The 17,054-nt window shown below is 47.8% G+C and overlaps 1 protein-coding gene across 5 annotated transcripts in view; it reads right to left on the bottom strand.

Moving 5' to 3' along the window:
• PAX5 (paired box 5) overlaps positions 1-17,054 on the bottom strand; it is a 183,869-nt gene that overhangs the window by 104,260 nt on the left and 62,555 nt on the right. For all 5 annotated transcript variants that reach the window (XM_010847096.1, XM_010847099.1, XM_010847098.1 and 2 more), the window contains one exon: positions 11,498-11,673. In XM_010847096.1, coding sequence (XP_010845398.1) covers positions 11,498-11,673 — 176 coding nt within the window. The remainder of the gene's footprint in view (positions 1-11,497; positions 11,674-17,054) is intronic.

The raw sequence follows: 17,054 nt of genomic DNA, 5'->3' as shown, positions 1-17,054 counted from the left end.
CCTCTTAATTGGGACTTAAATCGTATTCCTTCTTTCTGTATTTCAGATCCTTCTCATAGGCAATATATATTAATAGTTGGGTCTTGTGAACTATTTTTAATGTACTCTGACAGTTCCTTTCTTTTAATGGGTTTCTTAGACCATTAATATCGAAAGCAATTATTGATATAATTGGATTAATATCTACCACGTTTGTAATTGTTTTCTAATTATTGAACTTGCTTTTTATTTCTTTTTTTCCCTGATTTTCTTTTTCCTTTTCTGGGTTTAATTAAATATGTCATATGAGTCCATTTTGTCTGCTTAGCACTACTGAACTATATACTTAAATATGGTTAAGAAGGTAATTTTTGTATTATGTGTTTTCATCACAATTTTTAAAACATTTTTAAGTCAAAAAGATAGTTTTGGTCATTGCCCTAGAATTTTCAATATACATTTACAACTAATCTAAATTAACCTTCAAATAACATTGTGCTTCTTAAATTGTAGTAAAGTCCCTTCTAACAGAGCATTCCCAACTCTCAATTCTTTCTGTCCCTCGTGACCTGACTGCCATTCATTTCACTCATCCATATGTTATAATCATACGGATACATTGTGATATTTTTGCTTTAAGCAATTTCCTTTTAGAGCAATTAAAACTAAGAAAAATCAAAGAATTTTTATCTTCATTTATTCCTTCTCTGACACCCCTCTTTTTTTTCTTTTTTTTTGCAGATCTGAGTTTCTGACCTATATTATTTTCTTTCTCTCTAAAGAATTATTTTTTTTTTAACATTTCTGGCAAGACAGGTCTGCTGGTCATGAATTCACTCCATTTTTGTTTGACAGAAAATCTTCATTTTTCCTTTACTTTGGGCGGACAATTTCCCAAGGTATAGAGTTCTAGGTTGGTAGGTTTTCGTTTCAGTACTTAAAATATTTCATTCCACTCTCTTCCTGTTTGCATGGTTTCTGACATGAAATCCACTCTGATTCTTTTCCTTGTTCCTCTTTAAGTAAGGTGGTTTTTGTCCCTCTGGCTTCTTTCAAGGTTTTTCTTCATCTTATGTTTTCTGATGTTTGAATATGATATGTGCAGGTCTAGATATTGTGGTATTTTCACCTACTGCTTGACATTTTCTGAATTTCCCACATCTGTGGTTTGATTATCTGACATTAATATTTGAAAATTCTTGGCCATTACTACTTTTCCTCATTTTTCCTTCATTTTGGGGGTACAATTCTAGGTTGGTGAGTTCAGATGGTAAAAAATTCACCTGCAATGCAGGAGACCCAGCTTCAATCCCTCAGTTGGGAAGATCCCCTAGAGAAGGGAATAGCTACCCACTCCAGTATTCTTGCCTGGAGAATTCCATGGACAGAGGAACCTGGTAGGCTACAGTCCATGGGGTCACAAAAAGAGTCGGACATGACTGAGCAACTAACACTTCAAATACTTCTTCATTTTCTCTTCTCCCTCTGGTATTCCAATTATGCATATGTTATTCCTCTCGAAAATTGTCCCCAAATTCTTGTATCATGTTCTATTCTAGTTTTTGGTTTGTGCCTTTGCTCTTTCATTCTTTTTTATTTTACATTTCAGTTTGAGAAGTTTCTATTGACACATCTTCAAGTTTACTGATGCCTTACTTGACTATGTCCAGTCTATGGATGCACCCATCAAAGGTCTTCTTTATTTTTGTCACTGTATTTTTTAAAATTTTTCTAGCATTTCTTTTCAATTGTTTCTTAGAGTTTCCATCTTTCTGTTTACATTGCCAACATATTCTTTCATACTGTATCATTTTTCCAGTAAATCCCTTAACATATCAATCATAGTTATTTTAAATTCCCTTTCTAGGGACTTTCCTGGTGGCCCAGGAGTTAAGAATCCACCTTGCAATGCAGGGTATGTGGGTTTAACCCCTGGTTGGGGAACTAAGATCTCACATGCCACAAAACAATTAAGCCCACACACTGCAACAACTGAGCCTGTGCACCTCAACAAAAGATCCTGCGTGATGCAATTAAGACCTGACGCAACCAAAGAAATACTTTTTTTAATCCCTATCTAATGATTCTAAAACCTGGGCCATCTGTCAAATTCTAAACTCTAATGGCTGAGTCTGGTTCTGATGCTTTCTTTATCTCTTCAGTCCGTTTTTTTTTTTTTTTTTCTTGCCTAACTTTTTGTTGAAAGCTGGACGCAACAGTACTGAGTACAGAAACTGAGGTAAACAGGCCTTTAGCATGAGGTTTTATGTTAATCTGGTAGATCTCAGCTGTAACTCTCTGTATTGTCTTTCCAAATTTTGCAGTAGCTGCTTGCCCTACAACCTTAATTCTCTGATGGGGAGAGAATAGTCGTTGTCATTCAGTTTGCTCAGCTTTATTTCTTGTTGCAAATAGGGAAGTGGTGACTCCCAGGCTCTTTATACATCAGAGCCCAAACCAGAAGTCTCTCATATCCTTGTTACTGAAGTACATTGTTTAGCAGCTCACCAAGAGTGTATTAGCGGTAAACTCTCTTTTTGTCTGAAAATGTGTTCCTTCACTATTAAATGATCATTTATCTGAAGACAGGTCAATTGTTATTATCTCTTAACATTTGAAGATATTTTCTATTGCCATCTGACTTCTGCTGATGCTTTAAAAAGTGTCATCACGCCCATATTTGCAACAAGAAATAAAGCTGAGCAAACTGAATGACAACTATTCTTAACCCATCAGAGAACTGAGGTTGCATCTACTGCTGTTACTCTATGCCACACAGCACAGCACAGGCGGTCAATGTCACTAACGTGGCACATCTGTAAAAATTTCTTGGATGAATGAATGAATAAATGAATGAAAGAGCAACCCAGCGAGGCACTGGCAGCTCTTTGACAATTCACTTATAATCTTTAAACCCCACACACACAGAATTTGCCTGTCATTTAAAAGAGCAGAACAGACAGGAAGAAAAAAAATGTAAACAAGTCAAAATAAAAATAAGAGATGAATTCCCAATTTGTTTGATCTCTTACAGAATGTTAGAGCTAGAATAGATCTCAGGATGAGTCAGTCTAACCTCCCACCCCAAAGGCAGAAACCATGACCCAGAGAGAAGTGACTGGTCTAAGAGCAGGCCACCATGAAAGCCCAAAGTCTTCCCAGCCTCAGACCTTTGTGCTGGCTGTTCCCTCTGCCTGAGACACTATTCCCACCACCCTTCCCTACCTTGAGCTCAAAGGTGCAATTCTCAGACAGACATTCCTGACCTCCCATCTCAATGAGGTCCCACTCTTTCCTCTCAGCACACCCTAATCTGTCTGTTCTCCATGCTCGTCACCCTCTGTAATTATTGGTAATAGTACACTGCTTTTGCTGGCATAATTATTTTGTTAAAATCTGTTTCTCCATTGCTATTGGTAAATTCTGGGGACCATAACTGTCTTTGTGGCTGCTGGGACCCCAGAACTTAGCACAGTACTTGGCACAGAACAGGTGCTGCATAAATATTTGCTGAATGAAATCAGTCGAGCATTCAGGAGCTATCTACACTTGCAGAGGTCAGGGGTTGACTTCAGAAGACAGTCTACACCCACAAAAAGCAGAGATTGGACAATGTGGCTTCTTGCCAGCTACATCATTTGGGGCATGTTACTTAATTGTTCATCTGCCAAATGAAGACTGTACTGTATATACTCTGTCTCATAGTTGATGTGAGCAAGAGTGCTGTGTGAGAGGTGGTTGGGATTTTTTAGCGAGCAATTCCTTTATCTTCAATTATGCCTCACACTCTGCCAGACCCCCTGCAGGTGGTGGCCCCTGTGGGCAGGATACAGGTCTGTTTAATCATCCTCTCCACTGCCTACCTCCTCGGGGTCTGGCCCTGAACCTCTGGGCAGAGGACGCTGGGCACTGCATGCGGGTGGTGAGGACAGCAGCAGCCCCTGGTGTCTAGATGCCTGGTCCTGGTGTCTCACCAGGAACCCCAGCCCTGTTCTATGCACTGGAGGAGCTGGGCTCATCAATGGTCTCCCAAGACCTTGCAGTCTCCAGTCCTTTGCGGCTCTGAGTCACAGCCCCTGTGACTCAGGCCTCTCTGCCTACCCTAGTGAGGACCCTGAGGGAATTGCCCTCAGTGTCCCTGCCACGCTGCAGCATGAAAGGTCTCCTTCTGTTGCCTCTCCTGTCCCTTCCCCTCTTCCCATCAGACCATCTCACTCTTCTTACGCTAGAATCATTCTCTCAAGTTGGAAGGACCCTGACTTTTAACTGATCAAGTCCTCGGTGGATTCTTAAACTTCTAATACAGAATATATGATTCTCCTTTTATGCCTCCAGTGATGGGATGCTCACTACTTCACAAGGAGGCCCACTCCACTATGAGAAAGCTTGGGCTATTAGAAAGTTCTCTTAAGCCTGTCTCCTTCCCCACTCACACCCCTAAATCTTCCCTTCTTTAGACCAAACAGTCCCAATTTCTCCAGTCATCCCTTCAAGGAAAGGCTTTCTTTTTTTAAAATTAATTTATTTATTTTAATTGGAGGTCAATTACTTTACAATATTGTGGTGGTTTTTGCCATACACTGACATGAATCAGCCACGGGTGTACACGTGTCCTCCCTGTCCCAAACCCACCTCCCACCTCCCCCCCATCCCATCCCTCTGGGTTGTCCCAGTGCATTGGCTTTGAGTGCCCTGTTTCATGCACCAAACTTGGACTGGCCATCTATTTTACATACAGTAATATACATGTTTCAATGCAGTTCTCTCAAATCATCCCACCCTCCCTTCTCCCACAGAGTTCAAAAGTCTGTTCTTTACATCTGTGTCTCTTTTGCTATCTTGCATATAGGGTTGTCACTATCATCTTTCTAAATTCCATATATATGTGTTAATATACTATATTGGTGTTTTTCTTTCTTTCTGACTTACTTCACTCTGTAAAACAGGCTCCAGTTTCATCCACCTCATTAGAACTGACTCAAATGCGTTCTTTTTTATATCTGGGTAATATTCCATTGTGTATATGTACCACAACTTCCTCATCCATCCGTCTGTCTGCCGATGGACATCTAGGTTGCTTCCATGTCCTAGCTATTGTAAACAGTGCTTCAATGAACACTGGGGTACACGTGTCTCTTTCAATCCTGGTTCGAGGAATGACTTTCAGCCTCGTCTTCTGAATAAATTCTATTCTGTCTGCAGTGGAGGAGCCTGGCCCTGAGCACAGCCCTGCAGTGCAAAGTGAGAGGAGCACAGCTAGTTCAGAGCAGAGGGGGACAGTCACTGCCCCGACTTCGGCTCAGGCCTCCAGAGACCATGTTGGTTCGCTGGCAGCCCCAGCACTTCCTGATTCCTGCAGAGCTCCAAGGTGAGTAGATTGGACCCCCCGGCTGTGTCTCTAGGACACTGCCTGCCTAGAAGAGTCCATGGGCAGCCTGATTGTGTTTAACTGTGGGGAATCCAGTGGCTACCAGTGTGAACTCTGGACCTGGCTTCCAACTTGGCTCCACACTTACTGTGTCCCTGTGGCTAAGTCACTGAACTGATCTCACCAAGCTTCAGCCATCCTGTCTGCACAATGGGGATAATAGGAGTTTTGTGACTTTGTAATGAGATGGGGCTGGGAGAATTCTCCTCAGACTAGAGCCAGATCCCTGGTAAGCAATGAATACAACAATTATTAACAGTAATGATTAGAACCCGGTACATTCATGAGCTCAAACAAGAGGCAAGACAGCCTGGACTAAGTGGGTCAGTGAAGGGCTCCCAGGGCAGGCAGGACTCCTGCTGGGCCTGAACAGCATAGATTTAGAAACAGACTGAAAGAATGTTCCATCCAGGGAAACTGTGAGCAGGAGTTTAGAGAATAACAGCACCAAGAAAGAATAATAACTGAAGTCCCTGCCTCACTCCAAGCTCAGAGCCATCCCTGGGGTTCCCACACTTGGGCATACATTCACATACACACACACACACACCAGCCATCGTCCATGGCCCCCTCGCATATGGGGAGCCCAACCCATGTGGAGCAGTGAGGGGTCAGGCCTGGCTCCAGCAGAGCATTGTGTAGGCAAGCAGAGGGCCATGGGGATGGTGAAGGGCCGGGATGAAGATAAAAAGCTGGGATTTAGATTTTGAGCAGTGGGAAACCACAAGGGCTATTATATAAGGATGAGCTTCAGGAAAAGAAAGCCACCAGTGCAGCAGGACCAGGGCAAGATTCAGGAGCTCCACGGAAGTTTGCTTCCAGGAGAGCAGACTAGCCCAAGCCTCAGACTCCGGGCTCTTTGGGACCCACTGTCTCCAAAGCAAAGCCAGGCCTCCTCACTGCCACCTGCCAGCCCTTTGGGGTGTGCATCCTGCTTCTCCAGCCCTGGTGTCTCTGACTTTCTTTCACTCAGCCCATATTCCAACCACTTAGCCTGGCCTGCAGTTCCCTGCTGTACTTCCACCCTCTACGCCTTCATCCGTACTGCTCCTTCTGCCTAGAATGCCCTCTTCAACCTACTCTACCTTCTCCACAGAGCTGCATTCTGCCCATCCCTCAAGGCACAGCATGAAAGACACCTCCTCCAGGAAGCCTTTCCCCATTCTAAGCCTGGCACACCTGTCTCCTGTCCCGCTTCTCTCCCTACCTGCTCTCCTCCCGGAATTCTCTGAAGAAAGAAAACATGTCTGCCACCTCATCATTTCCTCACAGTCCCCAGCTCTTTTCCTGACTTAGGGAGATGACCCAGCTGATGACCCAGCCCACTCCTGCTCAGAAACACAAAACCAACCCCTTCCCAGGAAGAGGATGCCCATAAAAGCAGGCAACACTCAGCCCCAGGCCCACCAGCCTGGAGAAATGCCACTGAGCAGAGGCCAAAGCAGCTGATGGGAGCAGGAGGCATTCCTGGTGGCTTCTCTGTTAGCAAGGGACAGGACTTCTCCCAGTTTAACCCCCTGCGACCTTTGAACTTCCTGGGAGGTCAGCAGCACATCCCCCTTCCCCAGCTGTCTTCCTGTCTCTGGCCCAATGGGAGGGAGGGCCCTGGGCCCGTTCCATTTTGCGCCCGTATTGATCTGTTGGCAGCAATGGGCTGGATAATTAGCCAGGAATTAGGGTTTCTATTACAGCCAGGAGGCTGCTCCAGCTGATTTATCACCTGAATAATTTACTGTGATTGAAAGGAAATTAAAATGAACTCCATTTGACAACTGTGAGCTTTTATGGGCTTTAGTGAAGGCTCAAAAGCCAGATTAATAGCCTAGTGTTGGTTAATAGTCTGCCGAGAGTAAATACGGCAGGCTGTGCTCGGGGGGTGGCCTTCCTGCCGTGGCCGGAGGAGGGACCAGCTCCTACCAGCAGCGTGGCACCCATGACAGCGTCAACGTGAGTTTTACTGAAACACATTCCACTGTTCAAAACACACACACACACGCACATACCCGACCGCGTTTCTTTTTTTTTTCTCTTCTCCTCCAAGGTGATTTTTACTCACTCCACATGAAGGAAAAACAGAATTGCTTTTTCAATAACCATTTTGAAAAGGAAGTGTTTCATTGTCCTAGGAGTGTGTATACATTAACCCATTCTACCCAGGGACAAGGTTTTACTAAGTTCCTATATAAAAGGAAGAAGCATGGATGCTTCCACCCAGGACAGATCTTGGCAGGAAGAGCAGCCAGGTGAGGGTGGACTCTGAGCTTGTGGAAGTGACAGGCAGGACCCCATCCTGGCCCTGAAGAAGTATGCTCTTCCCATGGCAGTTGGAGGCAGGGAGATTAAGGAGGATTTGACCACCCAAGCCTCTGGCAAGAGTCTGAGGGTTCTAAGAATGACCAGCGGACTCTGGCTGCAAAAGGCCAGTTCTGAAAACCAGCCAATCAGAAAACTGGCTCCTAGAACTGTTTGGGGACACGGAGGCCCATATATCTGTCTTGTCCAAGATAGACAAAAGATCTTGAGGTCAGAGTCCAGCTCTGCAGCCTCGACAAATCCCAGAAGCCCGAAAAGGGGGTGAATGGTCTGAAAACAAATGTTCCAGTCTGTAAAATGGGCTCACAAATCTTGCCCAGCCTGTGTAGCAGGCATTTACATGGAGAGTCGGATGAGAGGATGGATGTGAAAGATCTCTGGAAACTGTAGAGGATCATGCATAGACAGGAAGATCACTGCCACTACTGCTGGGCTGTGCTAGGTTGATGTCAAAATCACACTCTCTACTGTCCCAGGTACAGAAACTGAGGTCTGCAGTAAAAGTGACTTGCCCAGCTGGACAGAGGCTGGACTGGAGTCAGACACTCCCAACTCCAAGGCCAGTAAATGTTCATCTTCCCCCGCGAGCTGCCACTAGACCCTGGAGACCAGATCAGCTCACATTTGGAAGCGGGGCCGGTCTTGGTGGCCAGAGCTCTGGGCCCCCTCCTGACCACTGGGGCTCACGAGGCCAGGCTGCCCGCGGGTATGAGAAACCTGTACCCTTGACACGCGTCCCTTCCCAGCCTGTGGCCCCTTGCTCGGCCAACATTTATCCAGAGTGACTGGGAGTGCAGAGCGAGGGTACGTCATTCATAGTCCAGTGCCTCTGTGCATACCTGCAGCCCCGTGGTCTCACCTCCTATCTCTCCTCATTACGGCCCATTACGGGAAGGTGAAGCAGATTAACCAGAAAGCACTGAGTTAGTCATTATCCCGCAGGCAGGCCCTGCCTCAGAGCCCACACAATCAGAGTCAGGCCCGCAGTGTGTCCGTGCCATTCTGAAGGACACTGCGAGGCCAGACTGCTAGGAACAGGGTTTCTCCTTCAAGGCGCATCTCCACACAGCCCTGTTGACCTGTCCCCTGGTGTCACTTCCTCCCTAACATCCTTCCTCCCTGTGCCCCCTGCGGAGGCAACGTCTCTGTTCATCAGGGTCCACAGAACTTTTTCCCTCGCCTTGCAGGTTCTGAATCCACATCACATTGCCCCTGTGAGGCTGGGGGCTGAGCTGACGTCTGATTCATCCCGCCCTCCTGCCTCTGGGTGCCCAGCACTGTGCCAGGGTCACAGCTACCATGTAAGATACATGCTGGATAGATGAGCAAATGAGCGTCTGAGCAAGTGAGTAAATGGATACATGGGTGGACTCCTCCAAAGCATGAAGCCCTATAGTCTGCCTGGGCTTCTAGGGCATTCCAAGCTGAATGAACTAGGATTAGATTCTGTGTTTCCATGAGAATCACATGAAACACAGAGGGAAACATGATCCCTGACACCTAATGTCTGAATTAAGTAAGTAAGAGCTTAGTAGAAATGCCAGAGATTTTGTGCAGAGGTCAGACAAACCCTATCTTTTCTGTGGGCCTCTAAGAAATGAGGAGATTGATAGCTTGCTTCTTTTTAGAGCCCTACTGGCTCTAAAATTTCGTAATATTGTCAAAGGTTACAAGATAACTTTTCTCCCAGATTCTGGAGAGAAATGTGGGCTTCCTCCAAGGAAGGTTCCAAGCTGAGTCCCTTTGCTTTCTCCTTATGGAGTCAGATGGAATGCAGCTTCAGCCATCTCTCTGAAGGGCTCTGAGCAGTGGGACAGGCTGCCTGTGATGGAAACAGACACTTCTCCCTAGAGCCCAGGGCCTAGAGTGTGTGAGACTAGCTCTGACCTGCACCTATGACCGTGTGATTCCTGGAGGAGGTGTCACTCAACTGCAGGAGAAAGACGGAAACGCTGAGCACCGTCTATGAGACCCGGCCCGGCTACCAGCCTCTCCTACCTTCCCCAGCCCCTCCCTGAAGCCCAGCCACACTTTCTTTCCTTCCTCACTCCTGCCACCTTCCTCTGGCCTCAGGGTCTTTATACTCTTGCTCCCCTCTGCCAGTCAGTTCTCCCAACCAGGTCCCTTCAGGGCTCAGCGGAAGCCACTGTGGCCTCCAGGTTGGATCAGCACCTGCTTTCTGCCTTTAGAGAACCTCAGACGTCTCCTCCTCAGTGCCTAGCACATCTGTCATCCGTGACCCTCTGAGTAATCCTTCTTTATTGTGATTCTTCCACACATCTGCAGTCTCCCTGAGGGCAGGTCCAAGCCTGTCTTGTTCCCTTATGTACCTAGTGACTGGCTCTGTGCCTTGCATATAATAAACACTCATCAGTGTTTGTTAAGTGAGTACATAACTTGTTGGGTGAGTGAGTGCATGAATGAAAGTCGCTCAGTCATGTCTGACTCTTTGCGACCCCATGGGCAGGCTCCTCTGTCCACGGAATTCTCCCGGCAAGAATACTGGAGTGGGTATTCATTCTCTCCTCCAGGGAAACTTCTCCACCCTCGGATTGAACTCAGGTCTTCTGCAATTGCAGGCAGATTCTTTACCATCTGAACCACCAGGGAAGCCCAGACTTGTTGGGTGACCTTAGGCCAAGCCTCTTTGCCTCACTAGGCCCCAGTTTCCCCATCTGAAAACAAAGTAGCTAGATGGTCTGTGAGTGCCCTCCTAGGAACCACACAAAGACAGCCAGACTGTCACAGTATGGTGGTCCCTGGAGCCTTGCTCACTCCTCCCCGTCCAAGGTCCCCTCCAGCACCTCCTCTCTCCACGGCAGCCTGTCCTGCAGCCTACACTGTTTGGGGCAACTCTTTGGGAAAACTTCAGCAGCCATCCTCTCATTAGCCTGCAGAGGAAGCTCAGCAGGTTAGTCTTCACCACCAGGACCAGCCAGCAAGTGCTGGGGAAGTCACTACTCTCAGGCCCCTGCATCTCACCCAGCGGATGGGAGCTCTCAGCACGCAGGAGTCCAGTCTGAGCCACCTGTGCCTGTGAGGTCTCCAGCCCAGGGCTTGTCACATACGGGGCACCAGGAAACAGTCGCCTGAATCAAATCTGGTACTCAGGGGAAACCTTATCCAGGTCCTGAGAGCCTCTCCCTGGGCAGAGCCTTTCTGGTCCCTCCGTTCTCTGCAGCCACAGGCAGTGACTGCTTCTCAGCCCAGGTTAGAGCAGGGGGATGCTAGCAAGGGATCATCCTGCTTTCTTCCCTCTCTTGCAAATGACACAGCTGTGAGTCTGTCCAGTGAAACACTTCTTCATCTCCAGACTCTTGGATTCAATTCTAAAAGCATGACAGGGCAATGTGACAAGAGGGCTGACAGTGGGGGACATGACAGTGCCATCATCACCGGGTTTATGGCCATACGATGCTTACGTATTTCCACCTGCATCCTGACTGACAGGATAATGACCCAAGACCACCTCAAGTGGCTCAGGAGATCATTACACCACCCTGTGTGAAGAGCCCCAGGTAAGCACAGCACCACTCAGCAATGGCAGAGCAACCAGACACAGAACACCCCCGCTGGGCCCAAGAGACCAGGCATCAGGGCCAGCAATCGCAAGAGCCCCAGATGTGTCCTCCAGACATCCTGGAGGCCACCACTGGCCAGGTATGGCTCTGAGTAAAACCTGGCACTCTCACCCACACCCCGCCAGATGCCTTTGAGTGCATCACCCAGGCCTGCATATGGGTGGCGGATGTCGGAGGCAGCAAGTCGGGGTCATACCTGCTCGGGCTTGATGGGCTCTGTGGTGGTGAAGATGTCCGAGTAGTGCTGCCTCTCAAACACGCGGTCCAGCACCTCCAGCTGCTGTTGCGTGAACAGGTCTCCCCGCATCTGCTTCCGGAGGAAATCTCTGCCTGGCAGTGAGTGGCCGTTCGGCACAGGAGACTCCTGAATACCTTTGATGAGTATGAGAGAGGAGGGGTGAGTGTGGGTCCCACAAGCTGCTGGGCAAGACAGGCCAGACCCTGGATTGGGAAGAGGGTCTGGGAGACACACAAGCCCACCTCCTTCCCTGATGAGAGAGGACACAGGAGCTCAGATGGGGAGGGGTTCTTTGCCAAGGTCACCCAACTGGTTAGGCCAGAGCCAGCTTCCCACAGCCACACGCCAGGCCCTGTGTGAAGCATGCATCATTGCAGTTAATCCTCACAATAAAACCAATGCAGATGGTATTATTTCCCCCATTTTGCAGATGAGAAAATTGAGACCTAAAAAAGTAAACTGATTTGCCTGAGGATTGGAACTCAGGTTGACTCAGAGGCTTAATCACCAGGCACCACTGCCTCTCCTGCACTGAAGGTTCCCTTGGATCAGTTTTGTCCCAGAGCTGGGGCCCTTACCTGGGACATTTGGCATCATATCATGTGACCAGCCAATAAAACACAGTGTTAGGAAGGCCGTAGGGAAACACATGCTCTCACACAGTTCTGATGGGAGTCTACTCGTCACACACCCATGGTGGACAATTTGATAAAATCTATCAAGATCACGTGGGGCTCTCGTGACAGGAATACTGGAGTGCTTTGCCATTCCCTCCTCCAGTGGTCCACATTTTGTCAGAACACTCCACTATGACCCATCCTGACCCATCCTGAGCCTAGCACAGCATGGCTCATAGTTTATGGTTAGATAGCATCACCAACTCAATGGACAGGAATTTGAGCAAACTCCAGGAGACAGTGAAGGACAGGGAAGCCTGGCATGCTGCAGTCCATCAGGTCGCAAACAGTCAAACACAACTCAGTGACCGAACAACAAAATCAAGATCACAAATGCAAGTTCTCTTTGATAGAGCAATTGCACCTCTGGGAATTTATTTTACAGTTAGACTTACACATATAGGAAGAGATACATATACAAAGTCCTAGTAGCAAAAGACGGGAAACAACCCAAGAATTTGTTTTAGGAACTGGTTAAATAAGTCATAGCATGCTCACACAGTAGAATTCTGTGCAGCAGCAAAAAGGAAAGAGGACTTCCTCTGTGAAGTGATACAGAAAGATTTTCAAGATACATCATTAAATGAAAAATAAAAAAGATTCAGCACAGAATCTTTTGTGTAAAAAAGGAAGAAAATAAGACTTTACATGCATTGTGTGTGTATGTATGTGTGTGTATATATATATGACTGTCTGTGTTTGTGTGTATATATATATATTTATATATTTAACTTTAACTTATATGCAGAATACATCATGTGAAATGCCGAGCTGCATGAAGCACAAACTGGAATCAAGATTGCCGGGAGAAATATCAATAACCTCAAATATGCAGATGTCACCACCCTTATGGCAGGAAGTGAAGTGCTAAAAAGCCTCTTGAGGAAAGTGAAAGAGGAGAGTGAAAAAGCTGGCTTAAAATCCAACATTCAGAAAACTAAGATCATGGTGGTGGAACCATGGTTCCATCACTTCATGGCAAATAGATGGAGAAACAATGGAAACAGTGACAGACTTTATTTTCTTGGGCTCCAAAATCACTGCAGATGGTGACTGCAGCCATGAAATTAAAAGATGCTTGTTCCTTGGAAGAAAAGTTATGACCAACCTAGACAGCATATTTAAAAGCAGAGACATTACTTTCCCAACAAAGGTCTGTCTAGTCAAAGCTATGGTTTTTCCAGTAGTCACATATGGACGTGAGAGTTGGACTATAAAGGAAGCTGAGCGCCGAAGAATTGATGCTTTTGAACTGTGGTGTTGGAGAAGACTCTTGAGAGTCCCTTGGACTGCAAGGAGTTCAAACCAGTCTGTCCTAAAGGAAATCAGTCCTGAATATTCATTGGAAGGACTGATGCTGAAGCTGAAGCTCCAATACTTTGGCCACTTAATGTGAAGAACTGACTCATTGGAAAAGACCCTGATGCTGAGAAAGATAGAAGGCAGGAGAAGAAGGGGACGACAGAGGATGAGATGGTTGGATGGTATCACTGACTTGATGGACATGAGTTTGAGCAAGCTCTGAGAGTTGGTGATGGTCAGGGAGGCCTAACGTGCTGCAGTCAATGGGGTTGCAAAGAGTAGGACACAACTGAGCGACTGGACTGAACTGAACTGATGTGTGTGTGTGTGTGTGTGTGTGTGTGTTTCTCATACGGAGCCATATGGAAGGCAACATGAGAAATATTTAGAGTGGTACCCATTTAGGGAGGTAGAAACTAAACAAATGGAGGCAAAGGGGAAGGAGACTTTTCATAGCATGATTGTTTTGTTTGCTTTGTTATAGAACTTTAAATGTATTGCCTATTCAGAAATGTAAATTACAAAGAAAGTACAGGATTAAATCTCTATGGGTTCTGTATTGTTAGCTCTTCACACTATCACAGTCCCTGGGATCTGTGATGATGCCTACATTTCAAAGAAAATGTTACAAACTATCAATTAAAAATTAAATGGGTTGAAATATATTTTGTGAGCTTTGGGTCTGAACCATTCAAAACAAGAGAAAATAAGGTGGGTGAAAAATTTCAGTGAGGAATGGCCTCCAGGGCCATCATTCCCCAAGGCCCTCTGGAACCAAGTTGCTCATTCAGGGCCACCCAGAAACACTGCTGGTAGCCAAGCCCAGAGGAGAGGCCTCTGCTTACGCCACTGGGAAGCCCTAGGGGGAACCAGCGTGTGTCAGATTTCTCCCTGGCAGGTGCCCTTACAGGAGGCTCCCCAATCCCCCTTCCACCCCTGCCCCACCAGCCTGCTGCTGCCCTAAACTTCATTCATCAGGTCAAAGCCCCACCCATGTGAAGAAGGAAGCCAAACCAAGGAGCTTGAAGCAGTGGGATACTATGTCCCTGAGATACTGCCTGAAGTTAGTGTTCCCCCAGATGTCTTATCTGGGGGCAACTACAATACAGGCTCTGACATTTTAACAAAGACACTAGCTTTGGGTGTTGACATGAGTGCTGGCCTTTTAGAATTCCCTGTGTAGGCAGAGAGCTCAGAGCGCCCCAGCAACCTCTACTGGAAGGCTCTGCAGAGGTGGCTCAGTACACCCCTGAGAAAATGGATCCCAGATCAATTTTGGCCCAAGAGGATACCTAAGCTGGGCTATAGACTGAAAGGCCAGACACACCAGCATGAGGGCTCCTTAGCGGGATCTCTGACTCAGGTCTTCCAGTCTGGAGCCTGAGGCCCTCCTCCAGAAGCCTGTGACACTGGCCTTCCATGAGACAAGTCCTTACTCCTGCCCACGGGACATCATCCTCAGAGTCCCCTCTTCCATCATGGCCTAACCCTGGGGGATTATCCCACAAGGGCACCAAGACTAGCAGTATGTGGGAGCTCCTGGCTCAGACGTGTCTGCCCAGCAGTGTTTTCCACTGGCTGGCATTCATCAAGTGGCCCTTGTGTGCACAGGTGTACACACACATACATACACGGGGGAAGAAGGCTCAGCTGGCTTCTCCTCAGCTGTTGCTCTGGCGAGTCATCCTGACCCCAGGCACTCTTGCCAAAGCATGACCTTGGCCTGAGTTCCCCAGTGCTCCCACTGAGGAGTCTCTTCCCATCAGAGTAACCACGTCCACCTTTAGGAGACGTCTCCCTGCCCACCAATTCCACATAAACTCACTAGCCCCTGTCCTCCCTGCCAGGCTCCAAACTCCTAATAAAGGCTCCTTCCTGTCTGCCAGCTCCTGGCCACTCCTGCCAAGGCCTCGCCCTGCTGAGCCCACCTCTTCCCTCCCAACTGGGCTGCCCCACCAGACATGCCCCCACCTCGGCCTCTGGAGGAGGTCACTCCCTGGCAGCCAGGCTGCCCTCCTGTCCTCTCCCAAGGGCTTCACAGGCTGGGGCTCTGTGCACAGCTCAGAGCTCTGGAAAGCCAGAGCTTCGCCTCCACTGAGGAAGCTCAGAGAGGGTGGCTCAGCTGAGGGCTCCTGTGGGCAAGGTCACTGTGTGGTCACCAAGGAGGGCCTGGCACAGAGTTAAGGCTCAGGACACATGCCAAATCAAGTGCACACACTCAGGGTCCTCGGAGGCCCAGAGCCCAGGACACCACTAATTCTGCAGCACAGGCAGCCTCACCAAGTCTTCCAGAAAGAAGGCTCACCACGTCCTGCTCTGGCCTTCTGAAAGTCGGCCACAGCACCGTGGGCTGAGCCTGGGAGAGTGTGCAGACTGTCCTGTGACCCAGACACAGACTGGGCGGGGAAGAGCCACCTGTCCAGTCATTCACCCCAGCACTGCCTCTGCTTCCTCTCTCCCGGCCACTCCTGCCACGAGGTGGGGCATGTCAGGTGGGAGGGAGGCGAAGTCTACCTGCCACTTTGCACAGATGCCAAAAGTCTATGGTTTCCTTAAGAAGGCCTGGGGCCCTCCTAAACATACAATCATTTATTCATTCATTTAACAGATACTGACATAGAGTTTACTCTGCACCAGGTAAGCGCCTCCCAAAGGGAGTCATGCTTGAAGTGGAAGCAGAGGACAAAATGTCAGCAAGAGCAAAGGGGCAAGGGAGGATATAATAGGCAGAGGTGGAGATGAAGGGGACAGAGGAAGTTGGGGTGAAGAGACCCCAGGAGACTCTGGACAGGCAGGCGGGGGTTGGGTCACAGAGGCCACAGAAGCCACAGAGGTAATCAGAGCCTCACTAGAGGAGGAGTGGGGTGGGGAGCCACAGAAAGGAGCTGGGGAAATAATCGCCCTTCACATTTCTCAGTTCCAGAGCCTGAATCGCTAGTTCCTTTAGTTCAGGCTGTGCTTTCTAACCCCTGCTCCCAAAGTTTGGAAAGACTCAGTTCAGTTCAGTCGCTCAGTCGTGTCCAGCTCTTTGCAACCCCATGGACTGCAGCACACCAGGCTTCCCTGTCCATCACCAACTTCAGGAGCTCACTCAAACTCATGTCCAACGAGTCGGTGATGCCACCATCTCATCCTCTGTCGATCCCTTCTCCTCTTGCCTTCAATCTTTCCCAGCATCAAGGTCTTTTCCACTCAGAACTGAATGAGTCATTCTTCAAATCAGATGGCCAAAGTATTGGAGCTTCAGCTTCAGCATCAGTCCTTCCAATGAATATTCAGGACTGATTTCCTTTAGGATGGACTGGTTTGATCTTGCAGTCCAAGGCACTCTCAAGAATCTTCTCCAACACCACAGTTCAAAAGCATCAATTCTTCAGCGCTCAGCTTTCTTTATAGTCCAACTCTCACATCCATACATGACTACTGGAAAAACTATAGCTTTGACTAGGTGGACCTTTGTAAGCAAAGTAATGTCTCTGCTTTTTAATACATTGTCTAGGTTGGTCATAGCTTTTCTTCCAAGGAGCAAGTGTCTT

This window comes from Bison bison, unplaced genomic scaffold (genome assembly GCF_000754665.1).
Source record: "Bison bison bison isolate TAMUID 2011002044 unplaced genomic scaffold, Bison_UMD1.0 scf7180017864243, whole genome shotgun sequence".
NCBI classification, from domain to species: domain Eukaryota; kingdom Metazoa; phylum Chordata; class Mammalia; order Artiodactyla; family Bovidae; genus Bison; species Bison bison.
This window is presented reverse-complemented; position numbering and strand designations above follow the sequence as displayed.